The sequence below is a fragment of the Trichechus manatus genome, unplaced genomic scaffold (genome assembly GCF_000243295.1).
Source record: "Trichechus manatus latirostris isolate Lorelei unplaced genomic scaffold, TriManLat1.0 scaffold00149, whole genome shotgun sequence".
NCBI lineage: Eukaryota > Metazoa > Chordata > Mammalia > Sirenia > Trichechidae > Trichechus > Trichechus manatus.
The window spans coordinates 2,791,997-2,810,049 of NW_004444085.1; the positions used below are offsets into that span (position 1 = coordinate 2,791,997).

Sequence of the window (18,053 nt, forward strand, 5' to 3'; positions counted from 1 at the left end):
ATTAGCCCAAGAGACAGAAAGGGCCACGTAAACCAGAGACTTCATCAGCCTGAGACCAGAACTAGATGGTACCTGGCTACCACCAATGACTGCCCTGACAGGGGAAGCAACAGAGAGTCCCTGACAGAACAGGAGAAAGGTGGGGTGCAGAACTCAAATTCTAGTAAGAAGACCAGACTTAATGGTCTAACTGAGACTGGAGGTACCCCGGCAAGCATGACCCCTGGATTCTCTATCAGCCCAGAACTGAAATAATTTCTGAGGCCAACTGTTCAGACAGGGATTGGACTGGACTGTGGGACATAAACAGATACTCGTGAGGAGTGTGCCTCTTAACTCAAGTAGATACAAGAGACTAAATGGGCAGCTTCTGTCTGGGGGTGAGATGGGAAGGCAGAGAGTGTTAGGAGCTGGTTGAATGGTTATGGGGAATCGGGTGAAAAGGAGGAGTGTTCTGTCATAGTATGGGAAGAGCAGTTAAGGTCACAGAACAATGTATGGATAAATTTTTGTATGGGAGACTAACTTGATATGTTAACTTCATCTAAATGACAACAGTAAAAAAAAAAAAAAAGTTAATAGTCTTTTAGTGAAATATAAAGATACGTTGTGTCATTTCGATCATAGTTTCTTTGTATGCAATATGTCTTGTTTCTCTAGCTACCTTGAAAATTTTCTGTCTTGTTTTCAGCAGTTTGACTGTGATGTCCATTGGCATAGCTTCCTTTGTGTTGATTCTACTTCAGATTGATTGAGCTTCTTAGATCTGTTATTTAATGTTTCTCAACAAATTTGGCAAGATTTTCACCATAATTTTAAAAATTTGTTCTACCTTAATATTTCTTTTCATTCTTTTTGAACTCCAATTATTAAATTGTCCAACAGATTGATGACTCTGTTAATTTTTTTTCAGTTTTTTTTTGTTTCTCCCTCTGCTTCAGTTTTGATAGTTTCTATTGCCCTGCCTTCAAATATACCCATCTTTTCTTCTGCAATATCCAATGTGTCGTTAAGCACTTCAGTGACCTTTTTTAAGTATTGCATTTTTTAGTTCTAGAGTTTCCATTTATTTAATTTTTATAGTTTCCATTTCTCTATCAAGATTCTCCTGTTTTCTCATTATGTCACATTTTCCTTTAAATCCTTAAATCCGTTTATAACATCTATTTAAAGTCCTTATCTGCTAATTTCAACATCTATGTAATCTCTGCATCTTTTCAAGCTGACTGTATTTGCTTATGCTGATTATAGGTCCCATTTTCCTACTTCTATGTCTAGCGATTTTACTATATTTATTATTATTGGAAACCCTGGTGGCGTAGTGGTTAAGAGCTATGGCTGCTAACCAAAAGATCAGCAGTTAAAATCCACCACGTGCTCCTTGGAAACTCTATGAGGCTGTTCTACTCTGTACTATAGGGTGGCTATGAGTCAGAATCAACTCGATGGCACTGGGTTTTGGTTGTTTTTTTTTTTTTTTTTTTTTTGGTTTTATTATTATTACTATTATTAGTATTTGCTGGATATTGTGAATACTGTTTTGTTGAGAATCTGGGTTTTGTTATGTTTCTTTAGTTTTAGTCTGACAAACAGTGAATTTACTGGCCAGTCAGCTTGATCTTTTCAAAGCTTGTTTTAAATCTTTGTTAGAAAATGCCTAGAGTAGTTTTAATTCTAGAACTCAAGTATTCTAGTGCCAAGACATGATTTTTCTAAGATCTTGATTAAATGCCCAGGGTAGTCAGTGTAGTATCCCCTTTCTGCCTGATCACAATGCCTATGTCTTTCAAAACTGTGCAAACTCCTGAATTTTCACAGCTCTCTCAGAGCTGTTCTCTGCCAGTCCTTACAGAGTCTCCACTGGTCATGTGCAGCTTACTATTTAACCAAAGTCTTAAGAGAATTGCACAGAGTTCTCTGAAGCCATTTCCCTCTATGTGCAGCTTCTTTGTGCCCTCAAATTCTAGTCATCCTCAGAATTACGAGCTTTTAGCTTTATCATCTTGGCTTATTAATATTGTGTGTGTGTGTGTTTTTAAATTGTGCTTTAGATGAAGGTTTACAGAGCAAATTAGTTTCTCATTAAACAATTAATACACATACTGTTTTGTGACATTGGTTGCCAACACCATGACATGTCAACACTCTCCCCTTCTCAACCTTGGGTTCCCCATTTCCATTCATACAGCTTGCTTGTCCCCTCCTGCCTCCTCGTCCTTGCCCCTGGGCTGGTGTGCCCATTTAGTCTCATATACATGGTTGAGCTATGTGTATTATTGTTTGTTTTATGGGCCTGTCTAGTCTTTGGCTAAAGAGTGAACCTTCGGAGTGACTTCAGTCTGAGTTAAATGGGGGCCATACTCTTGGGGTTTCTCCAGTCTCTTGTCAGACCAGTAAGTTTGGTCTTTTTTCGTGAGTTAGAATTTTGTTCTCCATTTATCTCCAGCTCCGTCTGGGACCTCTTGTTGTGATCCCTGTCAGAGCAGTCCATAGTGGTAGCTGGGCACCATGTGGTTGTGCTGGATTTAGTCTGGTGGAGGCTGTGGTAGTTGTGGTCCATTAGTCCCCTGGACGAATCTTTCCCTTGTGTCTTTGGTTTTCTTCATTCTTCCTTGCTCCAGACGGGGTGGGACCAGTGGAGTATGTTAGATGGCCGTTCACAAGCTTTTAAGACCCCAGATGCTACTCACCAAAGTAGGCTGTAGAACATTTTCTTTATAAACTATATTATGCCAATTGAGCTAGATGTCCCCTGTGTTGTGTTGTTTTTGAACTCAACCTTACAGCTATTATAAAGTTGCTCCAGGTAGGAAGCTTGGGGAATTGTGGGACTTATCTCACAGTCATCCTTTTTTACAGGGATCATAATAATCCACTGCTTGTTATCCAGCCTCTGAAAACAGTTGCTTCATATATTTTGTCCAGTTTTATTATTGTTTACAGTGAGACAGCTAGTCAAATGCTAGCTACTCTATCATGGCCTGTTCACTCATTGTTAATTACTCTTCCTTCTACTCTCTTTCGGAATAAGATGTAGGCTTGGGATCATTCAACACACTCATCTCTTTTCTGCTCGCTTTGGGGAGGGGGATATGCTACATTTACAGTCTTTTCTTCATCTAAATAGATCAGAAAATGGTAAGATAAAACTGAGAAATTACTGCAGGTTATTCTGCTCAGTGGTGTCAAATCGTGGTCATTGGAGTTGGGAAGGGTGGAGAACTAGCTCTCCCTTTTCACATGAATAGTGTTCCTCAGCTGGTCTATTCCTTGGGTTTTTATCTACCGCTGCTAACTTTTTTATGAATACATTGTGAGTGATTACTTCTAGAGAAAGTTTATGTAATTTTTCTACTAAATATTAACCATATCCTAAATTTCAATGCTTTTTGTCCTAGGATCATAAAGTATTTAGTGCGCTATTCTTTTATTTGTGGCTGTAGAAGCAGAGCAGATGCTACTCTCCTAATTTTACAGACAATTGTAACATTGGGAGACTCAATAAAGTTTATCAAAGACAAGGTAAAGAAAAAATTCCAGGGACTTTGAAGCAACTTCAAGGAGCAGCTTCTACTCTAGTGAATACTGATAGATAAGGAGCTTCTTAAGTAGCCTTTGCTCAAAAAGGAGGACAGCCACAGCTGGGTAGATAGGAACACACCCAGGGCCTTATAGCTAACCCTGGGCATACCATTTAACTTCTCAATGTCTTAATTTCTTTAGCTAGAACATATACTTAAAAGAAAAAAAGTCATGTCATTGGTAATTACACAATGTAACTAATAACCAGGTAACCAGCTGTCCTTGGTTTGTGTAGTTCTTGGGATTTGGCAAATTGAGGATAGTAACACTTAATACTTTAACCATAGATTCTTAACACTTAGTCCTTTAAATCAAGACCTCAGAGGACCCATGAGTCCCTGATATTATATGAAAAATTATTGGTATATCCATATGTATTTTTCAGGGGAGAGGAGCCACAGTTTTAGTCATTCTCAAAGGTAATCCTCATCCCAAACAAAAAACATTAAATAAACAATTCACTCAGGACATTTTCATTTCTAAACAGATGATTAAGATAATGAGAAAACCTTAAATCCTTAACAGTTATTCCAGTTAGTGATCTTTCTCTCAGCCCTAGGACAGGGTAGACATTCTCCCAAACTGTTGTAATTACCAAAATATTAATAATAATAATTTTAGAACCTCTGTTTTGCAGATCAAACTACACTATGTGATCTCATAGGGTTCCAGGAAAGGGCCCCTTACCCTGAAAATACTTCCCACATGCTCTAAAAATATACAAAATCATTTCAACAAGGGCCAAGTCATTAATTCTGCAATCAGTAATAAGGTTTATAATGCAAGTGTTCTGGAACATGTAAGTAGTGGATTAAAAGGTCATGCTGTATGAATAATGGTGATTAGGCCTTTCCTGAAAATAAGTCTTGCCTGGAGGGAGGGCAGGTGCACCAGGCACTGTCTTACACCAGGGCGAGGCCACGTCTGTTACCGCTCTCTCAAATCAATTCCCAGTGATCTCATGTTGGATAGTCTGAGCCTGTGCTGTGTAGTCAGAGATATGAAGGGCTGAGGAGCAGGGAGATCCCAGCCACCCCCTTCTAGCTAATCCTCCCAGAAAGACAACTGGCCTGTCACCAGCTTCCTTCTTCTAGACTTTACACTGAGAGGGTGAGGAAGCAGTTGGAAACAGCGAATTTTATCAGCCTCTCTAGCATACCCAAAATGTTCAGAGTTGAGAAAAATAAAAGTGTGGCCTCCATTTTTCATCAGCAACCTGTATGAAACTAGATTTTTCCAAAGGTGACAGTGATAAAAACAAAATAATATAATCAGTTAGACCACTGGAGCTCTACTCATGTTGAATCAATTAAATGTAGATGCCCAAACCAACAAAGTTCTGTCAAGGAAACAACTACCAAAAAAGGCATTGACATCAAATAATTTTGTTGTAATTTTTCCAAGTAAATAATAATAATAATTCCTCACCCCTTTTCTAAGGACATTGGAAAGATGAAGTCTGTCCTTTCCTAGAGACAATTGTTTCTCCCACCGAGCTTATGTGCTTTTTGTGTTAAAATATTTTCCTTTTCTGAAGCAGTGGTTCTAATAGATAATAGTCATCGTTTCAAATGTACTTATTAAGCAAGTAAGTGTTAGCGACTGTTGGTTTTCTGTTTTGTTGTTTAAGCTGGTCCATGAACTCTGAATTATACTGCACTAGAGAAAAGAGAAGTTGGTAGGCGTAAGAAGGATAGGGGTGCCAGATAAAATACAGGATGTCCAGTTACATTTGTATTTCGGATAAATAATGAATAATTTTTAGTGTATGTATGACTCACACAATACTTGGGTGTCTCACATTTTCTTTGATAAATATGGCAACCCTCGAAAGGGAGAACTTTGATGGATCTAAAACAATCTTTAAATGTTTCACAGTTTTGCTAAGGTAAACTCTGAAATGCTTTGGTGTATTTTTGTGGGTGTTAGACTGGTAGCCCTGCTTTATTAGAAATAATGTAATTTCATTTTGCGATTCTCCTGACTAAATCATTTGAGCTTCACACTCTTTGTGTAACATTATTGGGCTCCCTTAATGAAATTATAACTCAGGCAAGATATTTCATTCTCTTGTTGTAAATTATCTTGGGCTGTGAGGGTTTGGGGAAAGAGCAAATCTTTCTCTGGGCTTATTGTTTGATAAAACGAGGAAGGAGCAGTCATTTTATGTTTGTTTATTGTTGTCTTTGAGCAAACTTTATATTGCTGTCTTTTCATACTGGAAACAGCAACTGTTAACAGGCTCCTGAATGAAAGTCAAGTGTGAACTCTACTGGCCTCTGGAAAGCTTGGCTAAAGAGAAAACAGGCTCAGTGACAAAAAAAGAGCAAGTTCCAGGCCATAGGTCTGGACTCCTGAAGGCTAACTGTGTATAAAACCACCAGTCAGCGTGAAACCACAAGCAGTCATATTTAGATCACAGTGCCGAAATGGAAGCACGACGTTAACAGTTCTCTTTTCTGACAGAAAAAGACACAAAATAGTATAATGTAAATATAGCAACCTCACTAAAAAAACTCTACTCTCATATGTTGATGGCTTCAGAAAGAGATAGAAAGCATCTTCCATAGCAAAGTAACCAAACACACGATGACTAAGTACCCTGGACAACTTTAAGAAACAGTAGGAATAATAGGAAATTATTCTATTGCAACCCTGTACCGCATTTGCCAAGTATTTCTATGGCTCCAGTATCACTATCTCTTCAGTATATATGGTCACGATTCACAATGTAGTCTAACTAATTGTGCAGGCTTGAGGGGAGCCAGGAAGTACAGTTGAGAAGCAAAATTCTGAGAACCCCGGGGGTCTCCCATATAGTGTGTATCTGGGCAGGGACCTCTGCTGCATCGGAGGAAATCCTACTTGTGGGCAATATTCCTAACTTCCGTGGTTTAATTTAGTAGGTGGGAATCTCTAAATTAAGGAGCTTTTCTTTTGGCTCCCTTTATTAGTCATTTAAAAAAAAAATTTCCCAATAGTATCCCCGACCTACAATTCCTTACTCATCTGCTTAAGAGAGAACTGCTGAGACCATGAAAAAACTCCTACTTTATTGGTCACCTGAGGTATGTCCTAGTTTGGTCCGTTTTCACACTCTCTGATGTACCCAGCACAATGCTGTGCACTCAGAGGCATCCAGGCCCCAGCATGCTTGATTAGCCTTACCTTTTTACTTACCCTGCTACCTTAAGCAGAGTCCCAGGTGATACAAATGATTAACACACTAGCTGCTAACCAAAAGGTTGACAGTTCCGGTCTACCCAGAAACACCTTGGAAGAGAGCCTGTCTGTCTACTTCTGAGAAATCAGCCTTTGAAAACCTTACGGAGCACAGTTCTGTTCTGATACACATGGGGTCATCATGAGTCGAGGTTGACTGGACAGCAACAGGTTTATTTGCCATCATAAACTATTATGTAAAAAAACAGTTTAGAGGTTGTGGGTAGAAGAACACACAGATTCTTTCACAGCTTCAGTTATACTTCCCTATTTCCAGAAAATACTATTCAGAGTAGCCTCCATTGCCCTTACTGCCTTCTCAGTCCTCCCTTTGTTCTCTTCTCCTCCTCCTACTGCTTCTCTCTCCCCGCGTCTACTTCTGCTCAAACCTTCACAAAGTGACATGGCTACTGTTTATGATAAATCTTTTTTTTTTCCCCTTGCGCTTCAAGCCCACAAAGCAAATTCTCCACTAATGGGTAAAAATAGTCTTGGGTTTATATGCATGATTCTTTAATTGTGGATTTTTTAAAAACTGCCTTAGATTCCTCTCTGAAAAGAACTTCAATATGGTAGGCTATTTCCTGCTCAGCATCTTGTAAGCAGATGCAAGTTAAGACCCTGGGGACAATTACTTAAACATTTTAAGGGACAGGGAACAAGAGGAGGGGAAATGCCAAAAATAAGAAAAGAAGAAAGATAGAAATTATTAAGTTTAAAATTGAGTGGAGAGAGGAATTTGATAAAATGCTGTCAGAAATTCAATAAAAGACTGAGCCAGAATTAAGTGGCTGAAACCAAAATGATCTTTCAACCTTCCTTGTCCAACACATCAGTAATAAGAACATATGAAACCAGTGAGTTTTTCTGAAACTCTGTGTCAAAAGTACGTTTCCTGTTCTTTTTTTCTTTCCAGACAAAGTAAGCATATTGTCAACCTTCATCGCTCCCTTCAAGTACCTAAGCCCTGGTGCCACAAACACAGAAGATGAAGACAATTTAAGTAAGCAGCTCCTCTTCTCTGAAAGAGTGGAGGGAGGCCTAGGCTTCTTGTGAGGAGGAGGTTTTCCCACGTGTCCCCAAAGGGACCTGGGGGGTGGACAGCTGGCTGGGCTCTACTCCCCTCCTCACCTGGAATCCCGTCAATTCTCACCTGGAATTTCCATGCTGGAAGGGAGGAAACTCAGTGGAGGCTGCGCGGTTTGTCAGGGCTCCAGGGAGTGTGGGGAGTAAATCAGTTCTCTTGGACTTTCCTTCCTCTCTTCCCTTTGTTTTTCCCTCCAAACTAAATAACAGTGATAATCAAAAGGAAGGAAAATGAACACAGTCTCTTTGAGCACAGTTTGTACAATATTTAACAAGAAAAGCGGGACTGGTGCCTGCCTGTAGACTCAGCATTGCTGGCACCTGAAACCGGAGAAACACCAAAGCAGTGTCATGCAGGACCGCACGTGGGCCTGGGAAGGGGACCCGAACAGTCTTTGCTGTTCAGACTATTAGGAGACTACAGAGTAGAATGTATGGTAGTGTTAGTCCATGTGTGTGTGTAGCAGTGTGTGGGGTGTATGTGTGTAGGGGGTGTGAGTGTAGGGTGTGGGGGTTAGTGTGTATGTGGGGGGGGTATGTATACGTGTGTCTCTGTGTGGTGTATGTGTAAAGTGGGTGTGTGTGTATGTGTGTGTAGGGTATATGATGTGGGGTGTGTGTTATACAGTGTATCTGTGTCTGTGTGGGGGACGTGTGCAGTGTGTGTATGTGTGTGGTATATGTGTGGGGGGCGAGTGTGTCTGTGTGAGAGAGAATCCTAGCAGTGTTTGGCATGAGTCATGCTCTCGTTTGTAATATATTGCCAAGCATTTAAAAGAGAGGGATGAAACATACCAAACCACATAAACACCTCTTTGCATTTTAATGTCATCTAACAGATGGGCTCCTTTTCAGCCAAAAAGAGTTAAGAATGTGCTTGTAGTGGGATGGGGAGGAAGCAAGGTGTTGATTGGCAGTCGCTAGGAATGTTGGTTTGACAAGAAACAATGGGAGGCACTTGCTCTGGAATATTGTCTATTTTTCTATCAGCTTTTAAGAAACACAATATACCTCATAAACAATCCCTTCCCAAGCAATATAAAAAAGAGAATTAACATAATTGGAAGCTGAGGTTATTGACCTGGATTATGCTACAAAAACAAAGTCATTAAATCATTGAATGTCAGAATCAGAGAGAATCTTAGTGATAACTTCATTCAGTTCCTTCATTTTACAGATGAGGAAGTGGGAAGGAAGTAGAGGATAAAGAGAAAGTCAACATTGGGAAAGAACTGGAGTCTCTGGACTACCAGTTCAGGGCTCATTCCTCAGCAAAGCATGTGGATTGAAGTGAAACTTTGACAAATGATTGCTTCTGTTCCATCAATCTGAATTGGAAAATTTCCAGATTAGTCAATTTATTAATAATGAAGTGAGAAATTTAGAAAAAAGTAATAGAGAAAGAGAGAAAGTTAAAAGCATATAACACACACACACAAAGCTGAATTTGATGTTGTGGACAAGCTATTTGATAAGGCACGTGGATAAACATCTTGAGGATGGAAATTTTACTGTTTCTTCCTCCTTTTCCCCTCTAACTGCTCTAATTCTGGCTCTATCTAGTCTCTCTCAGGTGAAAAAGAAATAAGAGACAGAAAACGTTAGAGAATGTTTTGGGAGTGGAGTAAACCATTTTTAACTTACAGAAATGCAGTAGCCACCTTTCTGTGGAAACCAGAGAACCAAGACCTTGAAGAATAAACTGCCTCACTCCTTTGAAAAGTTATCGTATTTTACCTTTGAGGTTATTGGAAGACACAAGCTTCTCCTCTGTCCTACTCCCAACACCACGACAGTGTAATGATTTGTGACTCCAGAATGATTGTTAACAAAGTATAAGCTGTCTACTGTGGTGGTCAAGACTTTTGGATTTAAGTCTTAAGCTCTACTACTTACTAGCTGTGTCATCTCAGGCAATTCATTTTACCTCTCAGAGACTCAGTGGCCTCATTTGTAGAATGGGGACAGTAATAGAACCTAAATCATAAAATTGAGGGGAGAATAAAATAATTCCTGAGAACATTTTAGCTCAATTGAATATAGCTCAATCAAGTTAGCTAACACTAGTAATTAAAGCTATTTCCCCCTAAATCAGGTTACTGACTATTAGGCAGAAACTTACCAATAAGAATAATTTTTAATTATTAATTATAATAAAAGCTTTTAAAATGCTTAAAAACTGTTACTTTCCGTTGGTGGATTGATCATCCCTTTCACAATGTATCCTGTTAATTTACTTAATAAATCCTATTTTCAGCGAAAGTTCAAAGCCAGACCCCCAAATTAATTGTTATTGTTGTTGTTAGCTGCCATTGAATCAGCCCCCAGCTCCTGGCAACCTCCTGTACAATAAATCAGTTGCGAATAAGACTGTTGGGATACATAGGGTTTCCATTGGTGGATTATCAGAAGTTAATCACCAGGCTTTTCTTCCTAGTCTGTCTTAGCCTGGAATCTGCTGATACCTGTTCAGCATCATAACAATACACAAACTTCCACTAACAGACAGGTGGTGGCTGCATGAGATGCATTGGCCAGGAATCAAACCTGGGTCTCCTGCATGGAAGGTGAGAATTCTACCACTGAACCACCACTGCCCCCCACCAAAATTAATTATGCCTGCCTTAATGGTTCTTTTGTTTCCAATGCAGTCTTATCTGTTTGCTATCCAGATGTCACTGAAAGGTAGAAAAAGGGTGATTGCCAACTCCCCTGAAAAGGTGTGTGGGTGTGGGTGTGTGTGTGTACATAACTGTTCATGTGCAAGGAAGAAGGAAGGATGGAGTGGTAGAGGCAAATAATGAATTTGCCTTGAAGTCTCATGTTTTATATTTTTTTTAAATTATGTGACTCTGCAATTCCATCCCAAAATATATATCTGGGTTGGTATCGCAATAAAAACGATTTTACATTTCTCATCATTGAGTGGGATTTGACGATCTAAGCAGACATGCCATGTTTACCCCATGGTTCCCTAAATTCTTTGTACCCCCCTTCTGCATGTATCACTATTTGTCACTGGGGCTGTGAGGTCCTTCAGTTTCAAAGGCACAGAGCTAGGGGAAAGGGAAAAGGTATGCAGGACAGGAAACTCAATCTGAGAGAAGGTGGGCCTTTATAAAGGTCCCCAACCTGGAGGCCAATAATCAGTAGAGTAAGTTTTGGCTGCTAAGAATCTATCATACAATGCTATGTTTTTAAGATTTCTCTGCCTTAAGCTATTAATTCTAAAAGACATTCTTCTTCCAACACTGAAAAGTGAGTGAATCCCTGCCCATCCTGGTCCCATCACTTCTCCGCCTACTACTTTCCCAGAGATTTTAATTTGACCAGGATCACATAAGCAGTAGGCCAAGATGCCCATACATTTGACCAAGGCCATTTGATTGCAAAGTCTATGTTCTTTGCATGCAGGAGACTGATGGCAGGAAGTGCTCACCTACCTTGCCGTATCAGCTAATGCTCGGTCACACACGTGTATAGGAACCTCCTCCAGATCGTGTGTGATCAGTCTGTGAAATGAGGCCGTCTTCTTCCTGCTGCCTAGCCTGATCAAAGAAAGCTATTCTCCGTGGTCAGCCAGTGTATTAGCAGCAAATGCCAGGACCCTGCTAAATTAAGTAAACCCAATCAAGAAAGCCAATGTGGCTGCCAAGCCCCTTTATGCATTCTAGCGTGCCAGGCATTTAAAGCCAAGCTTTTGCTTTTATGCTTTTCCAGACCCTGTCTGGCTTTAGTCTCCTAGGGCTGCCATAAGAAAATACCACGAAGTGGCTGGCATTAAAGAGCAGAAATGTGATGTCTCCCAGTTTTAGACCCCAGAAGTCCAAATTCAGGGCATCAGCAGGGCCTTGCTCTCTCTCCCTTGTCTCCTTCAGCTTTTTGGAGCCCTGTGGGTTTCTGGGTGTTCCTTGCCTTGTAGATGGATCTTCATGTGATGTCTTCCTCCTGCATGTGACTCTGTGTCCATGGCCGTTCTCCCCTTTAATAAGACGCCACTTGGATTAGGAGTAGGACACACCCTAGTCCGGTAATCTCTTTTAACTTAACTAATAACAAAAGAAAATCCCAATTTCCAAACAAGATCACATTCACAGGTATAGGGATTAGGACTTTGACATATCTTTTGGGGGCATAATTCAATCCATAACATATATGTACCAGAAGCTTTTCCAATGTGAGTGTAGAACCCAGGACTGCCTGCCTTTCCCCAGTTGGTAGGTCTTGTCCTATGTAGAGGAAGGATTGTTCTTTTTTTAAAACTGGGGACTGCTTGGCAACAGAATCACCTTCACCAGTGATAATATTATCTCTTCCAATGTAGCGTGGCATATTGGATGGCTAGTCCTCCAGGGCCCTCTTGACCTGCAGACACAGGCAGTGTCATTACTAGTGATGCATTCACATTCTGGAAAGCTCTCAATGATGACAACTGTTGAGGGGAAGTGTGGTGTTCATAATGACCAGGCTGAGGATGCTGGTCCAGAAAGGGAGACGGCAGAGGAAACAGATGCATATCAGTGAACGTGAGCAAGTACACGGGTGAACAGTAGCGTCTTCACACTAGTCAGGTTGATGATAATGAGATCACATCAAAACACAAACTCTCCACATAGTTTCTCCACATTTTGTTTGATGGCAGAATACACAAATAGAAGGTATCTATGTAATCAAACTTAAAAAATTCAGAAGAATACATTTTGCATGAAAACTAAAAGTTTAACCACAGCCATGTAAATACAGAATTTTGCTTTTTCTTTCCCTAAGTGCTAAACCTCTAAATTTAGCACTGTATTTGCTGATGCTTTTTGTGAAACAAGGTAATGTACTTATGCAGCTCAGGAGACAAACAATGAGTGAGAGAGGCAGAATGGAAATAATTTCATTTTGCATTTTCCCTTATATATGTCCCTCTGACTTAGACATTTTCTTTGAGTGCTCAGCGGTTTTCAGATTGCTCCTGATTGTTCTATTATGGCTGCTTATGGTATTTATCTAATGTAGTTTGAAGTTATTTGCCTGCTTTTCTTCCAATTTCCACAATGGAAGGACATGTGTGACTGATAATCTGATGTCGCCTGCAAAGACCTTATAAAAGCCACAGTTAACAGATATCTCATTTTAAGATATTTAAAAGTATAATTTACCAGTGTGCTGAGGCAGGAGCAATATGCAACATGCCACTTAGGGCACCAGCATGTGGTTTCTTAGGATGTAGGTTTCTTTAAGGAAAAGCCTTTGGAATCCAAATCAGGGGAAGTTTGTGGTGTGAGCCCTGGTGGGGGAGAGAAGGGGGACTGGGTGGGAGCATCCAGTTTATATAATTAGATCAGTTATACCATTCTGCTCCGTGTCTGCTTAACTAGCATTCTCTGGCAGGGTTAATACCTCTCTCCACCTCCACCCGACACACACATACACTTAGGTTATTTTATACACTAAGGCACTCTGTTCCTGCTGGAGCCCTCTGGGGCTGGCAAGGATCAGTGGCTTCCTGCCCTGCCTGTGTGAGTGTTGACTCTCAGGAGCTTTAACCAGTTCAACCCACCTAAATAAGCCGTGTGTGCAAAACAGCTGAAAAGTCATGGTGTGTGTCTGTTTGTGTGCCTATATAGACGACTGTGTGTATCTGTATCTCTGTGAGTGTGTGGTTGTGTGTATGAGAGATGGAGACTGTGTATGAGAGAAGGAGAAACAGAGAAATTGGAAAATTGGTATAGCGCAGAGGGACAGATTAACCTTTAAATGAACCTTATTGCAGAGTGGGCTTTTAGTATGCTATTTTCCCAGTCAGGCCGCTAATCTAAGAAGGTGAATTTCTTTCAGGGCTACTTCCAGCTCTAGCACACTAGGAGTCTATGAGTTATGACTGGCAAGAATAACAATTATTTGGGAGAATGAATTCCAGAGTAGAATTAAATGATTAACTAATTCTTATGTCCTATTATGAACCTTAAGTTTGAGTTGTTCCAAATGTACAACAAATACATTTTTTAAAATAGATTACTTTTATCCTGTGGGTTCCTCAAATGCTATAACCCCAGAGCCCTCAGAGAATCCTAGGAAGTAAGATGCTGTTCTTTCCTCTCTGCTCTTAAGAGGTAATGGGAACTGACTAATACAACTATTTGGTAGCAATAAATAATCATAATAGTAACAATACATACATTTTGACTGCCTAAAATATTTGATAGATTGTGTTGAGTTGTACATGCATCATCTGTGTTAATTCTCACAATAAACCCTGTGTAGTAGGTATTTTTATACTGTGTTGTTGTTGGTTGCCCTCGGGTCAACTCTGACTCATGATGCCCCCATGCATGTCAGAGTAGGACTGTGCTCCATAGGGTTTTTAATGGCTGATTTTTTCAGAAGTAGATCTCCGGGCCTTTCTTCCAAGGCACATCTGGGCAGACTCAACCACCAGTGTTTCAGTTAGCAGCTGAGTGCATTAACTGTTGCACCACCCAGGGACTCCCTTACACTATGTTACTAAGGAGAACACTCAGGCACAGAAAAGCTCTGTATTGTGCCCCTGTCACATGGCTGGAACCCAGGTGTGACAGAACACAAAGCCTAGAACCACTGTGTTCTAGAGACAAATAACCAAGTTCACGAATCTGTTCCACAAGTCTTGGAGACTGCTTTCGGAGAGAAAGTCAGCCTAGGCAGCTAAAACAAAATACAAACAAGTAAAAACCAGAAAGGCTCACATTTGGGTGAGTCAGTGTTAGAGGAAATGACTCAAAAGCATTTGAACCCAATGCCGACACAAACACGAGGAAAAGCAGATTTGTCCTAGCCAGGTTTGTGTGAGATCAAGTTAAAATTATCTTAGCATTTCCTGAGCATACACCAAAGAGAGTCGGCCCAGAAGGGAGTACACTGGGATCAAGAGTGACAGGTTTGTAGGAGACACACCCACAGTGGGCAGTTCCCACAGAGCTCAGAGGAGACGAGAGGCACCAGTGAAGTGAAGGGCACACACGACCAGATCTGGCTCTCCTAAAACTCAGAGAGCGCCCCTGTCTTCCCCTCAGCCACAGACTTTTCCATGTGTGGTTTGGTGCACACGCAGACACAAAGGGCCAAGGAGTGGAGGACTGGGCCTATAAAAGAAACGGGATGAAGAAAAATGTGTCAGCAGTTATAGATACAAACAACCCCTTATGTGTTTAGTTTCCACCATACTGATGAGCATACTCAAGTACCTTTTAAAGTCTGTATTTTGAAATAAGAGCTTTCTTGATGTCCAAACTTTTTATCTCTGGGTTATTATATATGACAGTTGAGCATGGGAACCTATTAACTAAATGGAGAAAAATAATAATTTCCTGGGCCAGGGAAGGGAGATGTAACTTACTTAATACCTTTCCTGTGGAAGAAGAAAATGGAAATTTTGTAAAATCATAGTAGGAATCATGTAAAAAGATTATTTGGAATTGCTATAGCAAAACTCCAGCAGGGACCTGGCAAATTGCATGAGGTTTGCGATAACCAAGCTCCAGGTATTTTTAAGCAGAATCACAGCCGGGGGTGGGGGTGGGATAGGCTGCTTCACAAAGGCAAGGCCTCTGCTCACAACCTTCTCCTGTGGGCGCCATCCCTGACACTCCCTGAGGAGACCAGGTGGTGCCTCCTCCTGCCCCCAGGGACCAGCCTGCCTCCTTCCACCGCAGCACTTCTCATACTGTATGGATTACAAATGCCTGTTTCTCCCACTAAGATCCCTGAGTGGTGCAATTTGTACTCAACTACTAACCTAAAGGTTGGCAGTCTGAACCCACCCAGGAGCTCCTCAGAAGAAAGACCTGGCAATCTGCTTCCATAAAGTACAGCCAAGAAAACCCTAATGAGCAGCCCTACTCTGTAACACATGGGATCACTGTGAGTCAGAATTGACTGGAAGGCATCAGGTTTTTGTTGCTTTGTTTTGGTTTCTCCCACTAGACAGCGAGCCTCCCAAAGACAAAGATTATTTCTTTCCTTTTTGTGTGCCTCCAGACCTAGCAAAGTTACTGATGTTCAGTTAGTACTTGATAAGTTTTGGCAACAATGTTTGCCTTGCAAGAAAAAGGAAAAGATGTAGAGATGGATTTTTGTTTGGTTTGTGTTGTGGAGAAGACAATGTTGTTTGAATGGCCATTAAAACAGAACTGTGGATAGGTCATTTTCAAGATGGTATGCCCAGCTCTCTGACACAGCACAAAAATCTTTGAACCTCAAAAATGTGACCTCCATATGACTATATCAACCAGGCTCACTGTGAGAGATAAATAGACATGTTTCCCCTTCTTTCTTGGGTGTTCTGGAATTTCTGGAAAAATTGATCGGGGGTGAGTTCAGCAAACAAAGAAGGCAGGCAGACAAGTTGGGCTTGAACAAAAACAAGTTAGTCTTAAGAAGTGTCTGTCTTGGGAGACTTCCAGCAACATGGCACTCTAGGCAGAAGCACCATGCCATCCCTCCACAGCAAAGATCCAAATAACTAAGCCAGCAGAGAAAAACAGCAATCCTGAAATCCTAAACATCAAATGAAGAGATAAAGAGCTCAGCCAAGCACCAAATGGAATAAGAAACTGAAAGAGAACAGAGAGCAAGGAGACATACATGCAGACATCCCCTATCAGCTAATGCAGCACAGATCCGCCATATTGGACTCCTATCAGAGACCAGCAAATAGTGAGTACGAGAAAGCAGCTTCACGGAGCTTCGAGCAGGACACAGAATAACCGGTAAACGGCGATATACACTTTCCCACCACCCATCCTTCTTCACCCCCACTCGGCCTCCTCTGCTTCCCTCAGCCACAGTCTCTTGGCCGGAAAGCACCAGCTGCTTGGATTCTGCCCTCCTGCACTGGCTGACTCACTGAGTGCCATTTGTTGGCTGCTGGGGTTGCTTTTTTCCACTTCTTTTGATTTCTTCCTTACCTCTCACCACCTTTTCTTCCTTTTGCTCAAATACCTGGCTCCGTGCACCATCTTTACTTCTTCCTGAGGGGCTGTGGAGCTCTGTTCGAGTGTGAAACTCCTTCCCGGTCCGTGCTGCCACGCTGGTGGGATCCCAGGGCTTTTGTTTGTTTGTTTGTTTTCAATTGTTCGTTTGTTTTCTTTTTCTTTTCTTGAGTTGGGAGCCCATTCTGGCTGGGCGCTGCTGTGCAGCTTGGGACCTACCCCCTCAGCTTGCGCACACGTGCAGAGGGATCCCTGAGAGCATTTGTTTTTTTGTGGTTTGTTTTCTTTTTTGTTTCTGTTTTTTGGGGGGTTTTGTTTGTTCTTCTTTTTTAAATTTGTTTTCTTTTCCCTCTTTTTCACTTTTTGTTTTTCCTCATTACTCAGTTTCTCGTCTCTCTATACCTTCCTTCTCTTCCTGTCCCCTGGATACCTGGCACTGAATACCTCTATACCTCCTAGCCAGGCTGTACATCAACACCTGGGAACAGCTTCCCCAGACCTTCTAGCTGCCCGCTGGGATCCCTGGGAGTTTTGCTGTTCTTTTTCCTTTCTAATTTTTATTTATTCATTCTTTTCTTTTTTTCTTTTTCTTCCCCTTTTTCTCCATTTCATAGTCTCTCATCTCTCCACTCCAACGGTAAGCTCCCATAGCACTCTTATTTGTTTGTTTGTATGTTTTTGGCTCCTGTTCCTCTCTCCTCTCTCCCATACCCATCTTAGCTCCACACATCACAGTCTACACCCCCCCGTATCCTGCCTACCTGCACTGTGCGCTTAACATCACACCACCAAGCAGCATAGGCACGGCCTACCAGAACCTGCCCTGCACTGATTACTGACCCGCCCTGGTGTCTGTAGTAAGTGCCACAAACAACCCATCCCAGCAACTCCTCTTCAGCTAGACCTGCCCTGCTATACCATATCTGAGCAACTGACGCTGCCAATTGGAGAAGGAGGCAAAAAGTATCGTGCCCAGAGATAAGCAAACAACAAAGAACACACAGCCCGCCTGCTCAGACATAGCCAAATTTTTAAAAAAGAATGAAACAAATATACAATCAATAAACGAGAAGAATAACTACTGAGTGCCCCGAAGACAGCAGACAATATCAAAACATTTACAAAAACAGGACAGGATGGTTCCAGCAGGCATCCAAAATAAGACACCAGATGACTTTCCAGTAGAAGAAAAGGCACTAGAACTAC

At 41.3% G+C, this 18,053-nt stretch overlaps 1 protein-coding gene across 1 annotated transcript in view; it reads left to right on the forward strand.

Annotated features, from left to right (window-relative positions):
• ADARB2 (adenosine deaminase RNA specific B2 (inactive)) overlaps window positions 1–18,053 on the forward strand; it is a 296,491-nt gene that overhangs the window by 18,349 nt on the left and 260,089 nt on the right. Inside the window, exon 2 of the mRNA XM_004385891.1 lies at window positions 7,721–7,807. Within this exon, the coding sequence (XP_004385948.1) occupies window positions 7,721–7,807 (87 nt within the window). The remainder of the gene's footprint in view (window positions 1–7,720; window positions 7,808–18,053) is intronic.